Source organism: Onychostruthus taczanowskii, unplaced genomic scaffold (assembly GCF_017590055.1).
Source record: "Onychostruthus taczanowskii isolate IOZ18803 unplaced genomic scaffold, ASM1759005v1 scaffold10, whole genome shotgun sequence".
NCBI lineage: Eukaryota > Metazoa > Chordata > Aves > Passeriformes > Passeridae > Onychostruthus > Onychostruthus taczanowskii.
The window spans coordinates 17,365,510-17,379,305 of record NW_024496526.1 but is presented as its reverse complement, the minus strand read 5'-3'; the positions used below and the strand labels follow the sequence as shown (position 1 = coordinate 17,379,305).

Sequence of the window (13,796 nt, the reverse complement as noted above, 5' to 3'; positions counted from 1 at the left end):
CAAACTGAGCCCAAACCCAACCAACCAAAAAAAAAAAAAACCCAACAAAAAAACCCCCCCCCCCCTCAAATCAAAACACAGACCAGTCCCCGGCTATGCTGGAACGCTGAGCAGCAGCGGGGGCAAGTCGGGAGGGGACAAAGGGACAGCCCGGGAGGGACAGAGGGACAGCCCGGGGGGGGCAGAGGGACAGCCCGGGATGAGAGGGGCAGCACAGAGGGGCAGCGGGGCAGCCCGGGGGGGATCGGGGCAGCCCGGGGGGAGAAATATTTGTCCTCTGCATGAGACTTTCTCCCTCTCTTCACTCCCTTTCTGTCTGCTGCTTCAGGGAGGTTGTGACTGGCTGGGCAGTACCGAGCTTCACTCTGCTGTCCGCCTGCTGCTTGGGACAGAGCGGCTGCAGCTGGGGATGGGGATGGGGATGGGGATGGGGATGGGGATGGGGATGGGAATGGGGATGGGGATGGGGATGGGGACGGGGACGGAGATGATGAGGGTAGGGACGGGGATAGGATAGAGGGTCCCGGGAGTCGGCGCCGCAGCCAGGCGGGCTCGGGGCGGCGCGGCTCCGCCAGCGGTGCCCGCACAGCTGGCTGCGGGCGGGCAGATGCTGCTGGCGGCAGCCGCGGCGCGGCTGGGCAGGAGCAGATGGGCTGCAGCGAGCGCCATATGGGCCGTTTAGCCTTTCACCTCGCGGATATCAATCGCAGCCGTCCCGGCAGCAGCGGCGGCTCCGCGCCCTGCGCTCCCGGCGCTGCGGAGCCGCGCATCAAACACCGAGAGCATCTCTGCGTGCGGGGCCCCGGCCCCTCGTGCTGGCCCGCAGTGACACGGGGACAACGCGGCTCCGGGGGCTTCCGTGGGACCACCACGGTGCTGAGGAGGACTCGGTGGAAATGGGCATTGCTGCAATAAACACCTCGTGCTGCAATAAATACCTCATGCTGCAATAAATACCTCGTGTCAGCTGGCACTACCTGCACGGCTGAGCTTCAGGAGCTGACCAGGAGCGGGAAGGAAGGGACAGTAATGCTCCATTTGAAGTTTCTGGGAAATCTGAGGGGAATGAGGGAGTGCTTGTGAGGTGGCCCACTCACATCCAAGCCTGGCAGTGAGACCCCCAGGCTCTGACTTCACAGCGGGACGTCTGGCTTCACTGGGCCTCCAGCCTCTCACGGACACTCAGCCTCGCTGTGCCAGAGCTGCTCGTGTGTGCCAGCATGCCCTGGCAGGCCTGATGGTCAGGTGGAACACGCTGTGTGCCCTGAGTGCCCAGGCTGGAGCTGCTGCTGCAGCCCTGGGACCCCAATCCTCAGCCAGGGCTGGCTCTGCCCAGGGGCCGGACAGCAGCTCCAGGCTGGTGCCTCGTGCTGCACTGGGGACGTCACACCTGGTGTGACACTGGACAGAAGGACACTCCAGCCCTCTTTCCCTCCGGGGTGACACTGCTCTCCCTGGTCTCGGCGATGGCACCAGTGCAGAGTGTGTCCCTGACGTGGGGACAGGTGGTGGCTGTGGGGGGCTGGCACTGCCCCCTGCCCCCCTGGGCCCAGGCAGGGGACCCAGCCCCTGACACACAACGTGGCCTTCCGTATCAGCACCTCCTTGCTGGTCTGAAACTTTGGTCTGTTGAAGAGGCAACAAATCCCTCCCAAAACTCTGTGCTGAAATGTGCAGGTGGGACGGGGGCTGTGAGCAGTGCGAGCGTGTCCTGTAGGGAAGGGCCGGATGCAGGAGCTGCACGGGTGCTGCAGGAGCTGCACGGGTGCTGCAGGAGCCTCTTGAAGAGGCCCCACAAGCTCAGCCCTGCCGTGCCCACCGAGCCCTGCCAGGAGGGTGTTTGCTGGCCAGGGCACAGCACTGACCCTGCCTGGCCGTGCTGGCTGCTGCCCTCGGCGCTGCCCACCACACTGCCAGGGCCCCCAGTGCTGCCAGGACTCCCCCAGTGCCCCCCAGTGCTGCAGGGCAGTGCTCCCTGTGCCACCTCAGGGCTGCAGGGATGAAAAGCTCCCCGTGGGGGTGCCGACCCCGTGTCACCCTTCCTGCTAGAGAGGAACCCCCCACTCGTGGCTCCTGGGCTTCCCCATCCCAAACAAGAGCTGACTTTCCTTCCTGGGGCGTTTGCCAGCCAGGGCTGACGCGGATTTGGGGATTTTTCTGGGAAATGGCAGCACCAGTGCGCTTCCACTCACGGTGGGCTGCAGAACACGGCCTGTGGGGCCAGCTGGGCTGGCCTGACCCCGCAGGAAAGCCTCACCCGTGGCACCCAGGGCCTGCCAGCAAGGTGGGCTTGCACTTTAGGGAGCGTGGCCGGGGATGCTCTTCCTCCAGGAGCTCATCCCAGGAGCGAGGGGCCATGCCCTGCTGCCAGCCCTGCCAGGGAGCGGGGCAGAGCCAGGGACACGGAGCCCCCCGTGGCAGCACCTCGGGCGGCTCGTCTGTAATTAAACGTGTCCTTTGTGCTCCCAAAAGCAGCCTTTCCCCACATGCCTGCAATTGTGTTTGCACTTATTCAATTTGGAGTTCTTTTTAAAAAGCATGGAGTCTGGAATGTTTGTTCTCCGCTTTTTTTCACATCATTACTCTGATACTGCTTGATTAGCTCCCTCCCCAGTCATGATTGGTAATTAAAATAGGCATTAAAATTAGTCACTTAGCAATTTTGCTGTTCAATTGGCAATTAAATTACTTAATTGCAATTAAAGTCCTAATTTTAATTGGCAAAATGATAGATGTAGATTTAAGATAATATGTATAAATACTTTAATAAGTGTCTATATAAGGATTACTTAATTACTCAACTTCAAGTTTATGCTGTTAACTTTAGAACTTTTAAGTGAGTAATGAAATTTATATTACATCTATTCTAAGGATATGGTAATTAGATGTATCACTTAGCCCTGTAAGGGCCTTGGCTGGAAGTTGGTGTGGAGGGGAGCTGCGGGCTGGACGAGCTGTTGGGGTGTGACAGTGGTGGCTCCGTGGGGCTGCAGCCCAGGGAAGCTGGCCCAGCTCCTGCTTTGGGGAGCTCCAGGGAGAGAACCCCAGCAATGCCATTCTGGCCAGCCCTGGGGTGTCCCTTTAGGGACCCCAGCAATGCCATTCTGGCCAGGCTGAGGTGTCCCACCCCTGGGGTGTCACCAGCCCTGGGGTGTCCCACCCCTGGGGCTCGTTCCCCTGTCACAGTCCTGGCCCACCCCGAGCAGCTCTGTAGGATCCGTGGGTCTCTGGGGTGGGAGCAGCTTTGGGTTTCTCTGGTGTTTGTGGGGTGACTCCAGAGGGAGGAGCAGGTTGGGAAGGAGCCATTTCCTTGGTTTCCCAGGAAATCTCAGTACCCCCAGGCTCTGGGCTGGGGGATCTATCTTGCACTGGGATATGAGATTTATCCCGGGAGGAGCAGGGGGATTTATCCCAGGCTGGGCTGGGGGATTTATCCCGGGCTGGGGGATTTATCCTGCACTGGGCTGGGGGATTTATCCTAGGATGGGCTGTGGGATTTATCCTGCACTGGGCTGTGGGATTTATCCCATGCTGGGCTGTGGGATTTGTCCTAGGATGGGCTTTTGCACTGGGCTGGGGGATTTATCCCGGGCTGGGCTGGGGGATCTATCCTTGGCAGGGCTATGGGGATTTACCCTGCACTGGGCTGGGGGATTTACCCGCCCCACACACACCCTCCCGAGCCGGGGGGTGGAAAATGGGGGGCTCTGGGACAGGCAAAGTTAAATAAAATGATAATTATAACAACCTATGTGCATTGAAATAAATAAACACCAGACATTTAAATGAATGAGGATAAAATAAATACAAATAAGAACGTTTAATAAATTAAATAAAATGAAAAAAAACCCAAATAAAATAAAAAATTAAGCCCCAAAAGTGATGAATTAAAGTAAGCAATTAAATAAATTTAAATTTTTAAAAAATTAAACAGAAAATAATAGAATAAGAAATAAAAAGAATAAACAGAAACAATTAAAATGAAAAGTACTACAATAAATGAATAAAAATAAATTAAATAAAGTCAATACAACATACAAAAGAAAGATAATAAAATAAAATAAAATAAAATAAAATAAAGTTAATGATAAAATAAAGTACAAATAAAATAAAACAGATTAAATTCCAGGTGGGCAGTGGAAGCAGGCGTGCATTGCACTCCTTTTGTGGCCTCGGCCTGGCTCTGTCCCATTCCCGGCTCTGTCCCATCCCAGCTCTGTCCCATCCCGGTTCTCTCCCATCCCTGCTCTGTCCCATTCCCGCTCTCTCCCATTCCCGCTCTCTCCCATTCCCGCTCTCTCCCATTCCCGCTCTCTCCCATTCCCGCTCTCTCCCATTCCCGCTCTCTCCCATTCCCGCTCTCTCCCATTCCCGCTCTCTCCCATTCCCGCTCTCTCCCATTCCCGCTCTCTCCCATTCCCGCTCTCTCCCATTCCCGCTCTCTCCCATTCCCGCTCTCTCCCATTCCCGCTCTCTCCCATTCCCGCTCTCTCCCATTCCCGCTCTCTCCCATTCCCGCTCTCTCCCATTCCCGCTCTCTCCCATTCCCGCTCTCTCCCATTCCCGCTCTCTCCCATTCCCGCTCTCTCCCATTCCCGCTCTCTCCCATTCCCGCTCTCTCCCATTCCCGCTCTCTCCCATTCCCGCTCTCTCCCATTCCCGCTCTCTCCCATTCCCGCTCTCTCCCATTCCCGCTCTCTCCCATTCCCGCTCTCTCCCATTCCCGCTCTCTCCCATTCCCGCTCTCTCCCATTCCCGCTCTCTCCCATTCCCGCTCTCTCCCATTCCCGCTCTCTCCCATTCCCGCTCTCTCCCATTCCCGCTCTCTCCCATTCCCGCTCTCTCCCATTCCCGCTCTCTCCCATTCCCGCTCTCTCCCATTCCCGCTCTCTCCCATTCCCGCTCTCTCCCATTCCCGCTCTCTCCCATTCCCGCTCTCTCCCATTCCCGCTCTCTCCCATTCCCGCTCTCTCCCATTCCCGCTCTCTCCCATTCCCGCTCTCTCCCATTCCCGCTCTCTCCCATTCCCGCTCTCTCCCATTCCCGCTCTCTCCCATTCCCGCTCTCTCCCATTCCCGCTCTCTCCCATTCCCGCTCTCTCCCATTCCCGCTCTCTCCCATTCCCGCTCTCTCCCATTCCCGCTCTCTCCCATTCCCGCTCTCTCCCATTCCCGCTCTCTCCCATTCCCGCTCTCTCCCATTCCCGCTCTCTCCCATTCCCGCTCTCTCCCATTCCCGCTCTCTCCCATTCCCGCTCTCTCCCATTCCCGCTCTCTCCCATTCCCGCTCTCTCCCATTCCCGCTCTCTCCCATTCCCGCTCTCTCCCATTCCCGCTCTCTCCCATTCCCGCTCTCTCCCATTCCCGCTCTCTCCCATTCCCGCTCTCTCCCATTCCCGCTCTCTCCCATTCCCGCTCTCTCCCATTCCCGCTCTCTCCCATTCCCGCTCTCTCCCATTCCCGCTCTCTCCCATTCCCGCTCTCTCCCATTCCCGCTCTCTCCCATTCCCGCTCTCTCCCATTCCCGCTCTGTCCCCATCCCGGGGTCGCGCGCGCTATTCCGGGGTTCGCGTCACGGTGACGCGCGCGGGGGGGGGCGGGGGCGGCACCGCCCTCTATGCAAACGAGACCACGCCCCCGCCCCGCGCGTGGCCGGGGCGCGCCCCTCCGCGTGACGTCACCGCTGGGAAACTCACCAGCGCACGTTGGTCGGCGGCGGCCGCGGCCACATAAACAAAGGCACATTGCGGGCGGGCACAGTCCGGCCGCCCGCGCCGCCGCCGCCGCCGCTCCGCCCGCCCGCTCTTGGATGCGCGCTCCGCCCCCCGGTGAGTGCCCGGCCCGGCCCGGCCCGCCTCCCGCGCGCGAGGCAAGGGATGCGCCCCCGTGCCGTGCCGTGCCGTGCCGTGCCGTGCCGTGCCGTGCCGTGCCGTGCCGTCCCACCTGCCGGCGGGTCCCCGGACCCGAGGAGCGCCCCGGGGCTGGCCGTCACCCGCGCCTCGCCCGCCCGCTCTCCCGAGGGACGCGCCGCGGCTCTGCCCTGCCGGAAAGGGAGCCTGGCAGCCGGTGCCGGTGACAGCCCGCCCGCGGGGAGCCTCCCGCCCGCTTACCGAGAGAGCAGCCCCAGCCGAGCGCAAACCCGCTGCTCCAGGGCGCGGGGCGGCCCTGCTCCCCGCCGCTCCCGCAGCCCGGGGCTCCCCCAGAGCCGGCGCCTCCGCGTGTCTGTCCTTCCACCGGCGCGTCCGTGTGTCAGTTCCCCGCCGGGGCTGGCTGACCGGCGGGTCCGTGCGCCTGTTTCCCCGCCCCGGGTCCGTGTGTCTGTCCCCGCACCCGCGGGTTTGTGTGTCAGTCCCACGCCCCTGCTGCCCGATCGGCGGGTCCGTGTGTCGGTGTGTCCGTCCGCTCGCCGGCCGCTCCGTGTGTCGCTGTGTGCCGTCGCGCCGGGCAGGCTGGAGCCGCCGCCGCGCTCTGACCCCGCGGACTCCTCGCTGCCCGCCGCGCTCCGACGCTGTCCGCCCTCGGCTGCCCCGAGCACGCCGCTCCCCCGGCTGAAGGTTGGTGCGCTCCGTGCCCGCGGCCCCCGCAGCCCCGGCGGGGCAGGGGGCTCCCGGCGCTCGGCGGCGGGCGCGGGGCGCGGGCCGAGCCTAGCTGCCGCTGTTTCGTTTGCAGCCATGCCCTGTGTTCAGGCTCAGTATGGGTCCTCGCCTCAAGGAGCCAGCCCGGCCTCCCAGAGCTACAGCTACCACTCCTCGGGAGAATACAGCTCCGATTTCCTAACTCCGGAGTTCGTCAAGTTTAGCATGGACCTCACCAACACCGAAATCACCGCCACCACTTCTCTCCCCAGCTTCAGTACCTTTATGGACAACTACAACACGAGCTACGACGTGAAGCCCCCCTGCTTGTACCAAATGCCCCTGTCCGGACAGCAGTCCTCCATTAAGGTGGAAGACATTCAGATGCACGGCTACCAGCAGCACGGCCACCTGCCCCCCCAGTCCGAGGAGATGATGTCCCACTCGGGCTCCGTCTACTACAAGCCCTCGTCGCCCCCGACCCCCTCCACGCCCGGCTTCCAGGTGCAGCACGGCCCCGTGTGGGACGACCCCGGCTCCCTGCACAACTTCCACCCCAACTACGTGGCCACCACGCACATGATCGAGCAGCGCAAAACCCCCGTGTCCCGCCTGTCCCTGTTCTCCTTCAAGCAGTCCCCGCCGGGCACGCCCGTGTCCAGCTGCCAGATGCGCTTCGACGGCGCCCTGCACGTCCCCATGGGCGCCGAGCCCGCGGGGCCGCACCACGGCGTGGACGGGCAGCCCTTCGCCGTGCCCGGCTCCATCCGCAAGCAGCCCTCCGTGGCTTTTCCCGGGCTGCAGCTGGGCCACCCGCCGCAGCTGCTGGACAGCCAGGTGCCCTCGCCGCCCTCCCGGGGCTCGCCGTCCAACGAGGGGCTCTGCGCCGTGTGCGGCGACAACGCGGCCTGCCAGCACTACGGCGTGCGCACCTGCGAGGGCTGCAAGGGTTTCTTCAAGGTGAGCGGGGCCGGGCCGTGCCGGGCCGGGCCGGGCGGAGGGGCTGGGAGCGGCGGGGGGAGCCCGCGGGGCCGGCAGCCCGCGGATGGAAATGGGTTAGGACAGAGAACCGCGTCTGAGCTAACCGTGTGGAACAGAATTCCCCGCGGTGAAATTAAGTGATCTCTTTATTTCACCATCCTGATTGAATAATCTTATCATTTTAAATAGAGGGAGGTCTCCAAGGGATGTAAATAATATGAATGCCCACGGATTTGTATTTACCGAGCGTCTCTTTGCCTCCTCTTGGCATATAAAACACGGCTAGGAGCTGCGAGGTTAGCTTGGATGTTAACGCTGTCAATTTTCTCCTGTTAGGAAAGGAAATAAAAATTAAGAGGGAAAAAGGGGAAAGGAAATAAAAATTAAGAGGGAAAAAGGGGAAAGGAAATAAAAATTAAGAGGGAAAAAGGGGAAAGGAAATAAAAATTAAGAGGGAAAAGGGGAAAGGAAATAAAGGGAAAAGAAAATGAATCTTAAAAGGCAGAAGAAAAAAAGGGAAAAAAGGAAATAACAAAGGAAAAATTTTAAAGGGAGAAGATAATAAAGGAAAAAAAAGGGGAAGGGATATAAAGGTAAAAAAAAAAAGAAGTAAAGATAAAAAAAAAAAGGAAAATAAAGGGGAATAAAATGAAAGCGGGAACAGAAAACGAAGGGGAAAGCGAAGGAAACAAAGCGAAAAAACGGAAAGGAAAATAAAGGGGGGGGAAAGGCAACAGCAGAGCAAGGGGGGAGGCGGCAGGGGCAGGGGCAGGGGCGCTGACCCGCTGCCGGCCCGCAGCGCACGGTGCAGAAGAACGCCAAGTACGTGTGCCTGGCCAACAAGAACTGCCCCGTGGACAAGCGCCGCCGCAACCGCTGCCAGTACTGCCGCTTCCAGAAGTGCCTGGCCGTCGGCATGGTCAAGGAGGGTGAGTGTCCGTGTGTCCGTGCGTCCGTGCGTCCGCGCGTCCCCGTGTCCGGGCGCCGGGCTGACCCCCTGTCTCTTGCAGTGGTGCGCACAGACAGCCTCAAAGGCCGGCGGGGCCGCTTGCCGTCCAAACCGAAGAGCCCCCAGGAGCCTTCTCCCCCCTCTCCCCCGGTGAGTCTGATCAGTGCGCTGGTGAGAGCCCATGTCGACTCCAACCCGGCTATGACCAGCCTGGACTATTCCCGGGTAAGCGGCACCGAGCTCGCGGAGGGTCCCCGCCGCCGCCGCCCGGGGAGGGGGGGCCGCCGGCCCCGCTGCTGCTGCGGGGGGACACGCCGGGCCGCCCGGGGCTCGGCTCGGCTCCGCCCGGCCCCCCCCGGNNNAGGCCCGGCCCGGCCCGGCCCCGCCGGGATCGCGCCCCCCGCGCACGCAGAGCGGCGGCCTCGGAGCGCCGCTCCTAATGGAATTAATTGCCCCCGGAACGTCTAATTTCCTCACCGGTCAGAGAGAGCTTTAATTGTTATCCCAGCCCGCTCCCCGGCCGGGGACGGGGTGAGCAATTTCACGGGTTGTAGACTTTAGAGAACCTCATTAAGTGTTTTTTCAAATGAATTTCCAGTTCCAGGCTAACCCCGACTACCAGCTGAGCGGTGACGACACCCAGCACATCCAGCAGTTCTACGATCTCCTGACCGGCTCCATGGAGATCATCCGAGGGTGGGCGGAAAAAATCCCCGGCTTCACTGACCTCCCCAAAACGGACCAGGACCTGCTCTTCGAGTCCGCCTTCCTGGAGCTCTTCGTGCTGCGGCTGGCGTACAGGTGAGCGGGGGCGGGCAGGGAACAAGACCCTTTCAAGGTCCGCTGCTCTGCATTTTATTAGCTCCTCGGTAATTAGGTGCCTCTTAAATCCTTCATTTATTGCTCCTCAAGTAATTAGTTGTTTAGATTTTCTCCCCCATCATCTCCTTTCTTATTATTTTTTTTTGTTTCTTTCCTGTTCTCTCTTGTTCTTTTCTCTTTCATTCCCTCTTCTCTATTTTATCTTTCTGTCCCTGTCTTTCATTCTTTCTTTCGCTCATTCTCTCTTTCTTTACTCTTATATTTTGTATTTTGTCCTACTCTTATCTTTTGTCTTTTTCTTTCCTTTCCTCCGTTTTCTCTTTCTGATTTTCCCCCCTCTCTCATCCATCCACCAGTTCATTCTGGGGTTGTCCCCTTCCTTCCAGGTCCAACCCCGTGGAGGGGAAGCTGATCTTCTGCAACGGCGTGGTCCTGCACCGGTTGCAGTGCATCCGTGGCTTCGGGGAGTGGATCGATTCCATCGTGGAGTTCTCCTCCAACTTGCAGAACATGAACATCGACATCTCTGCCTTCTCCTGCATCGCTGCCCTGGCCATGGTGACAGGTGGGTGTCCCCCCTCCTTGCCCCCCTTGCCTCCCTCCTGGCGCCAGGCCCCTCACCTCCCGCACCCTTCTCTTTGCAGAGAGGCACGGGCTTAAGGAACCCAAGAGGGTGGAAGAGCTCCAGAACAAGATTGTAAATTGTCTCAAAGACCACGTGACTTTCAACAACGGGGGGCTGAATCGCCCCAACTATTTGTCCAAACTCTTGGGGAAGCTCCCCGAACTCCGCACGCTTTGCACGCAGGGGCTGCAGCGCATTTTCTACCTGAAACTGGAGGATTTGGTGCCACCGCCAGCAATAATCGACAAACTTTTCCTGGACACTTTACCTTTCTAAGACTCTTCCCTCACGCTGACCCGAGGAGAAGCTCCACCTGCCTGAAGGGGAGCTGGTCTGGGCCCAGAGCAGCACCCCTGGGTGCCAGCTCCCACCCAGCCAGAGTTGCAACTCCTGCAGGCAGAACGCGATGGGCGTTTTGGCTCTGGGGCGTCACGGATGCAGCTCACGGACCACACAAATACCATGGTATAAACTTTTTATTATCGGCTTCTAAATGAGTTTGTTATTGAGGACTTTGGCGCGAAAGGCAAGCGGTGACAGACCAAGCGTTGAGGCGGCCCACGAGCCTCACCCTCCTAAAGTTTTCTGCAGCAAAAGAAAGCTGTAACACACCCAAACCCCAAACGTGCCGTGGGTGGTGTGGCATTAATGAAGGCGAAGGCTTGTAAATTTATCAGATGTTTGGCTTTTAAAAAAAAAAAAAAAAAATTTCTTCTGTGCCTATTTATGATGAAACGTGGAAAATAATTCTAAAAAAAAAAAAAAAGAATCAAAAATAAAAGCTAGATATGTTTGGGAAAAAAAAAATTTAAAAAGAGGAGAATTAAAAAAAAAAATAAAAAGAAAGCCCAATCTGTCCATACCAGGGAAGCATGACGATTCCAGGGTGACAATGTTATAGGCACTTGCTATTTCAGTAATGTCTATATTCTATAAATAGTATTTCAGACACTATGTAGTCTGGTAGCTTTTATAAAGACTGGTAGTTATCTAAGCTTCAAACATTTTCTCAATTGTAAAATAGGTGGGCACAAGTGTTACCCCCGGAATCCCCCCCAAAGGGACACATAGTGTTTGTAAACACCGCCCGACACCCCTTGTTTGTAAGTGTTGTATGTACTGTTGATGTTGATTAAAGAAGAAGTTTATATCTTGATTATTTTGTTGTCTAAAGCTAAACAGATCTTGCATGCAGCAGCTTTTGACTGTTTCCAGAGTGCTTATACTATACGTAACTCCCTGGAAATTACTGAGCACTTTGAATTCTTGGTTTGTTTTGTTCCATTTGTTTTTTGTTTTTTTATGTCTAAAAATTGTCGGTTAATATATTATTTTATGTTCGAGTAATATTTTTAATATTGCCATATTCTGTAGTATTTTTCTTTGTATACCCCGGTTTGGCACACGGGAAAGTCGCTGCCTTTTTTTAATATGGTGTACGACAGTTAGAAACGCGGATTATTATTATTATTATTATAATTATTATTATTATTATTTTTTCTCCCGAGAACTCTTTCTTTGAGAAAGACAATTTTAATGTTTACAACAATAAAACATGTAAACGAATCGAATTTCGTCTCCTTTCTGCCGAAGTGCGAAGCTCCTCCGCCAGCCCGCGCCGCACCCAGGGGACAAAAGCCTCTGTCCGTGCGGCGATCCCGGAGCGGCGACGGCCGGGGCCGCTCCCGCTCGCTGCCGCCGGCTCCGCGCGAGGAAGAGGAGGAAGAGCCGCGGCTCGGAGGTTGGTCCTTCCCCGGGATTCACCACGCTCGGTCCCCGCCGCATCCAGGACCCGCATCCCGCGCCGTCCATCCCTCTCTCCCCCATCCCGCGCCGGCGTTCGTCCCTTCCTCGGGGGGGATAATTCCTCAGGAAAACTCCTTTCGTGGTGGAATTTAATTCCCCAGCCGCGGAGGGGCTCGGGGGCAGGACGGGCAGCGCGGGGGGCCGGGAGCGCTGCCCCCAAAGCCCCGCCGGGCTCCTGCCAAGCTTCGGGTCGGGAACACGAACACGGCGCCGGTACCGTGTTCGGGGCACCGGCACCGAGCTCGGGGGTACCAACACCGCGGCCGCGGCGGGACCGGGATGCGCTCACGGGGGTCCCGCGCGTGGAGAGGGAGGAGGAGGAACCCAAACTCCGCTGGTTCGTCCGGGGGGGCACGGAACTTCAGCCTCCCGCCTCGGGAGGCACGGCCGGGATCACGGGGGAGGCACGGCCGGGATCGGTTTTGCTCCTCTGTGCCACGCGTCCCGCGGAGCCCCAAACCCCACGGACACGGGTGAGGGGCAGCCTCTCCCCGCAGCTGGCGGGCAGCATCCCGGAGCCGCATCCTCGTCCCGGTGCCGCATCCCCCTCCCGGACCCGCATCCCAGGAGCCGCATCCCTGTCCCGGTGCCGCATCCCTGTCCAGTGCCGTGCCCCATCCCGGTGCCGCATCCCCCTCCCGGACCCGCATCCCAGGAGCCGCATCCCTGTCCGGTGCCGTGCCCCATCCCGGTGCCGCATCCCCCTCCCGAACCCGCATCCCAGGAGCCACATCCCTGTCCCGGTGCCGCATCCCTGTCCAGTGCCGTGCCCCATCCCGGTGCCGCATCCCCGTCCCGGGGTGCCGGGGATCTGCCACCCGCGGCTCTGCAGCCCCCGGTGCGGGCGAGCCCCGAGGAGCCGGTGTGCCGGGCAAGGGGCTTCGCGGCTCGGTCAGGCGAGAAATTGCGAGAATAAAGAGTTGTAAGAAGGAATAAAAGTCGGCAGGCGGGCGCTGGGGGCGAGGAGCGGGGCTGGGGCAGAGGCGGGTGCTGCCCCATCCATCCCGAGCCGGGTCTCGGGATCGCCACGGGCACGGGGCTGGAGCAGTTGTGGCTTTAACCTAAACAGTGCACATGGAACACAGATATGCCCAAAATATATAGGGAGAATACAGACATCCTTTAAATATGTGTAAATAAATATGGAAGTGTAAATGTCTACGCTCTGGAAGGGGTTTAAAATGCAAAAGAAAGACGAAAGCCTCCTTATAGAAAGAATTTAACAACTCGATCCCCCTCTAAACATTCCCCCAGCTGCTACCAATTCCTCCCAGAAATCAGCTGCTTCCACCACTTTAATCAGCGCCCTTTGCAGCAACTTTCCTAACAGGTTTAACCCTCTGCACCTGGGGAGAGCAGAATTTACCCTTCCCGGGAGGCCATTTCCCACCTGCTCGGCTTTTCCCCCGGTGCTCTCCTGCCCCGACCCGCGGAGGAGCCGAGCCCGGAGCGACCCGCCCGGCCGGGCACGGACACCCAGGTGGGCACGGGCACCCAGGTGGGCACGGGGGCAGCGCTGCCAGGGGCTGGGCTGGAGGGGGAGCACAGCCTCCGTGCCGTCCTGCCTGCCGCAGGCTCTGGCAAGGCAGCAAAGCCAGGAGGAAATGCCGAGCGCTGCGTGGAGACGTTGAGAAAAACCTTGGGAGCGGGAGCTCGAGGCAGAATGGGGAGCTGAAGGAATGGTTTTTAACTGGTGGTATCAATGGGAGGATTTATGAAAAGCTCTCACTTCTCCGGGCTTGTAATATTCCAGATCAATAGCTATCTTAATTATTTTAGCCGTGTGCTGCTGCTGGAATTTGTTACTGCTCGTTCCGCTGGGCTCGTGTGAGGAGCAGCCAGACCCATCCTGGTTTGTCCCCTCGGAATCCCGGGTTTTGTGGCTAGTTACCGACCCGCTGGGCTGATTCGAGCCCAACTTTCTGCTCGGCTCACGCGATTGCAGTGCTCAGTGAGGAGTTACTCCTGCGCTGCTCCGAGGTGTAAGAGCGGAGCGCGTTTGCTCTGTCGGGAGGTCACGCTGCTGCTCCTCTCCAGAG

At 58.7% G+C, this 13,796-nt stretch overlaps 1 protein-coding gene across 4 annotated transcripts; it reads left to right on the top strand.

Moving 5' to 3' along the window:
- The first annotated feature begins 6,416 nt into the window (after nucleotides 1-6,416).
- NR4A2 (nuclear receptor subfamily 4 group A member 2) lies at nucleotides 6,417-11,445 on the top strand. 4 transcript variants are annotated; one of them, XM_041409328.1, is made up of 7 exons: nucleotides 6,417-6,553; nucleotides 6,669-7,534; nucleotides 8,355-8,484; nucleotides 8,566-8,729; nucleotides 9,103-9,305; nucleotides 9,713-9,891; nucleotides 9,971-11,445. In XM_041409328.1, the coding sequence occupies exons 2-7, from the start codon at nucleotides 6,671-6,673 to the stop codon at nucleotides 10,225-10,227; spliced, it is 1,797 nt and encodes a 598-aa protein (XP_041265262.1). In that variant the 5' UTR covers nucleotides 6,417-6,553; nucleotides 6,669-6,670; the 3' UTR covers nucleotides 10,228-11,445. The 4 variants fall into 4 exon arrangements, with proteins under 4 accessions (XP_041265262.1, XP_041265269.1, XP_041265253.1 ...); XM_041409335.1 differs by lacking the exon at nucleotides 6,417-6,553 and having other exon boundaries at nucleotides 6,585-7,534; nucleotides 8,566-8,654; XM_041409319.1 differs by lacking the exon at nucleotides 6,417-6,553 and having other exon boundaries at nucleotides 6,585-7,534.
- Nucleotides 11,446-13,796: the final 2,351 nt, after the last annotated feature.

Excerpts from the sequence above, each read along its gene's own strand:
- NR4A2 (XM_041409328.1), top strand. The coding sequence starts at position 6,671 with ATGCCCTGTGTTCAGGCTCAGTATGGGTCCTCGCCTCAAGGAGCCAGC. Across the intron at positions 8,485-8,565 it reads CGTCGGCATGGTCAAGGAGG|TGGTGCGCACAGACAGCCTC; the intron begins GTGAGTGTCCGT and ends TGTCTCTTGCAG. Across the intron at positions 8,730-9,102 it reads CCAGCCTGGACTATTCCCGG|TTCCAGGCTAACCCCGACTA; the intron begins GTAAGCGGCACC and ends ATGAATTTCCAG.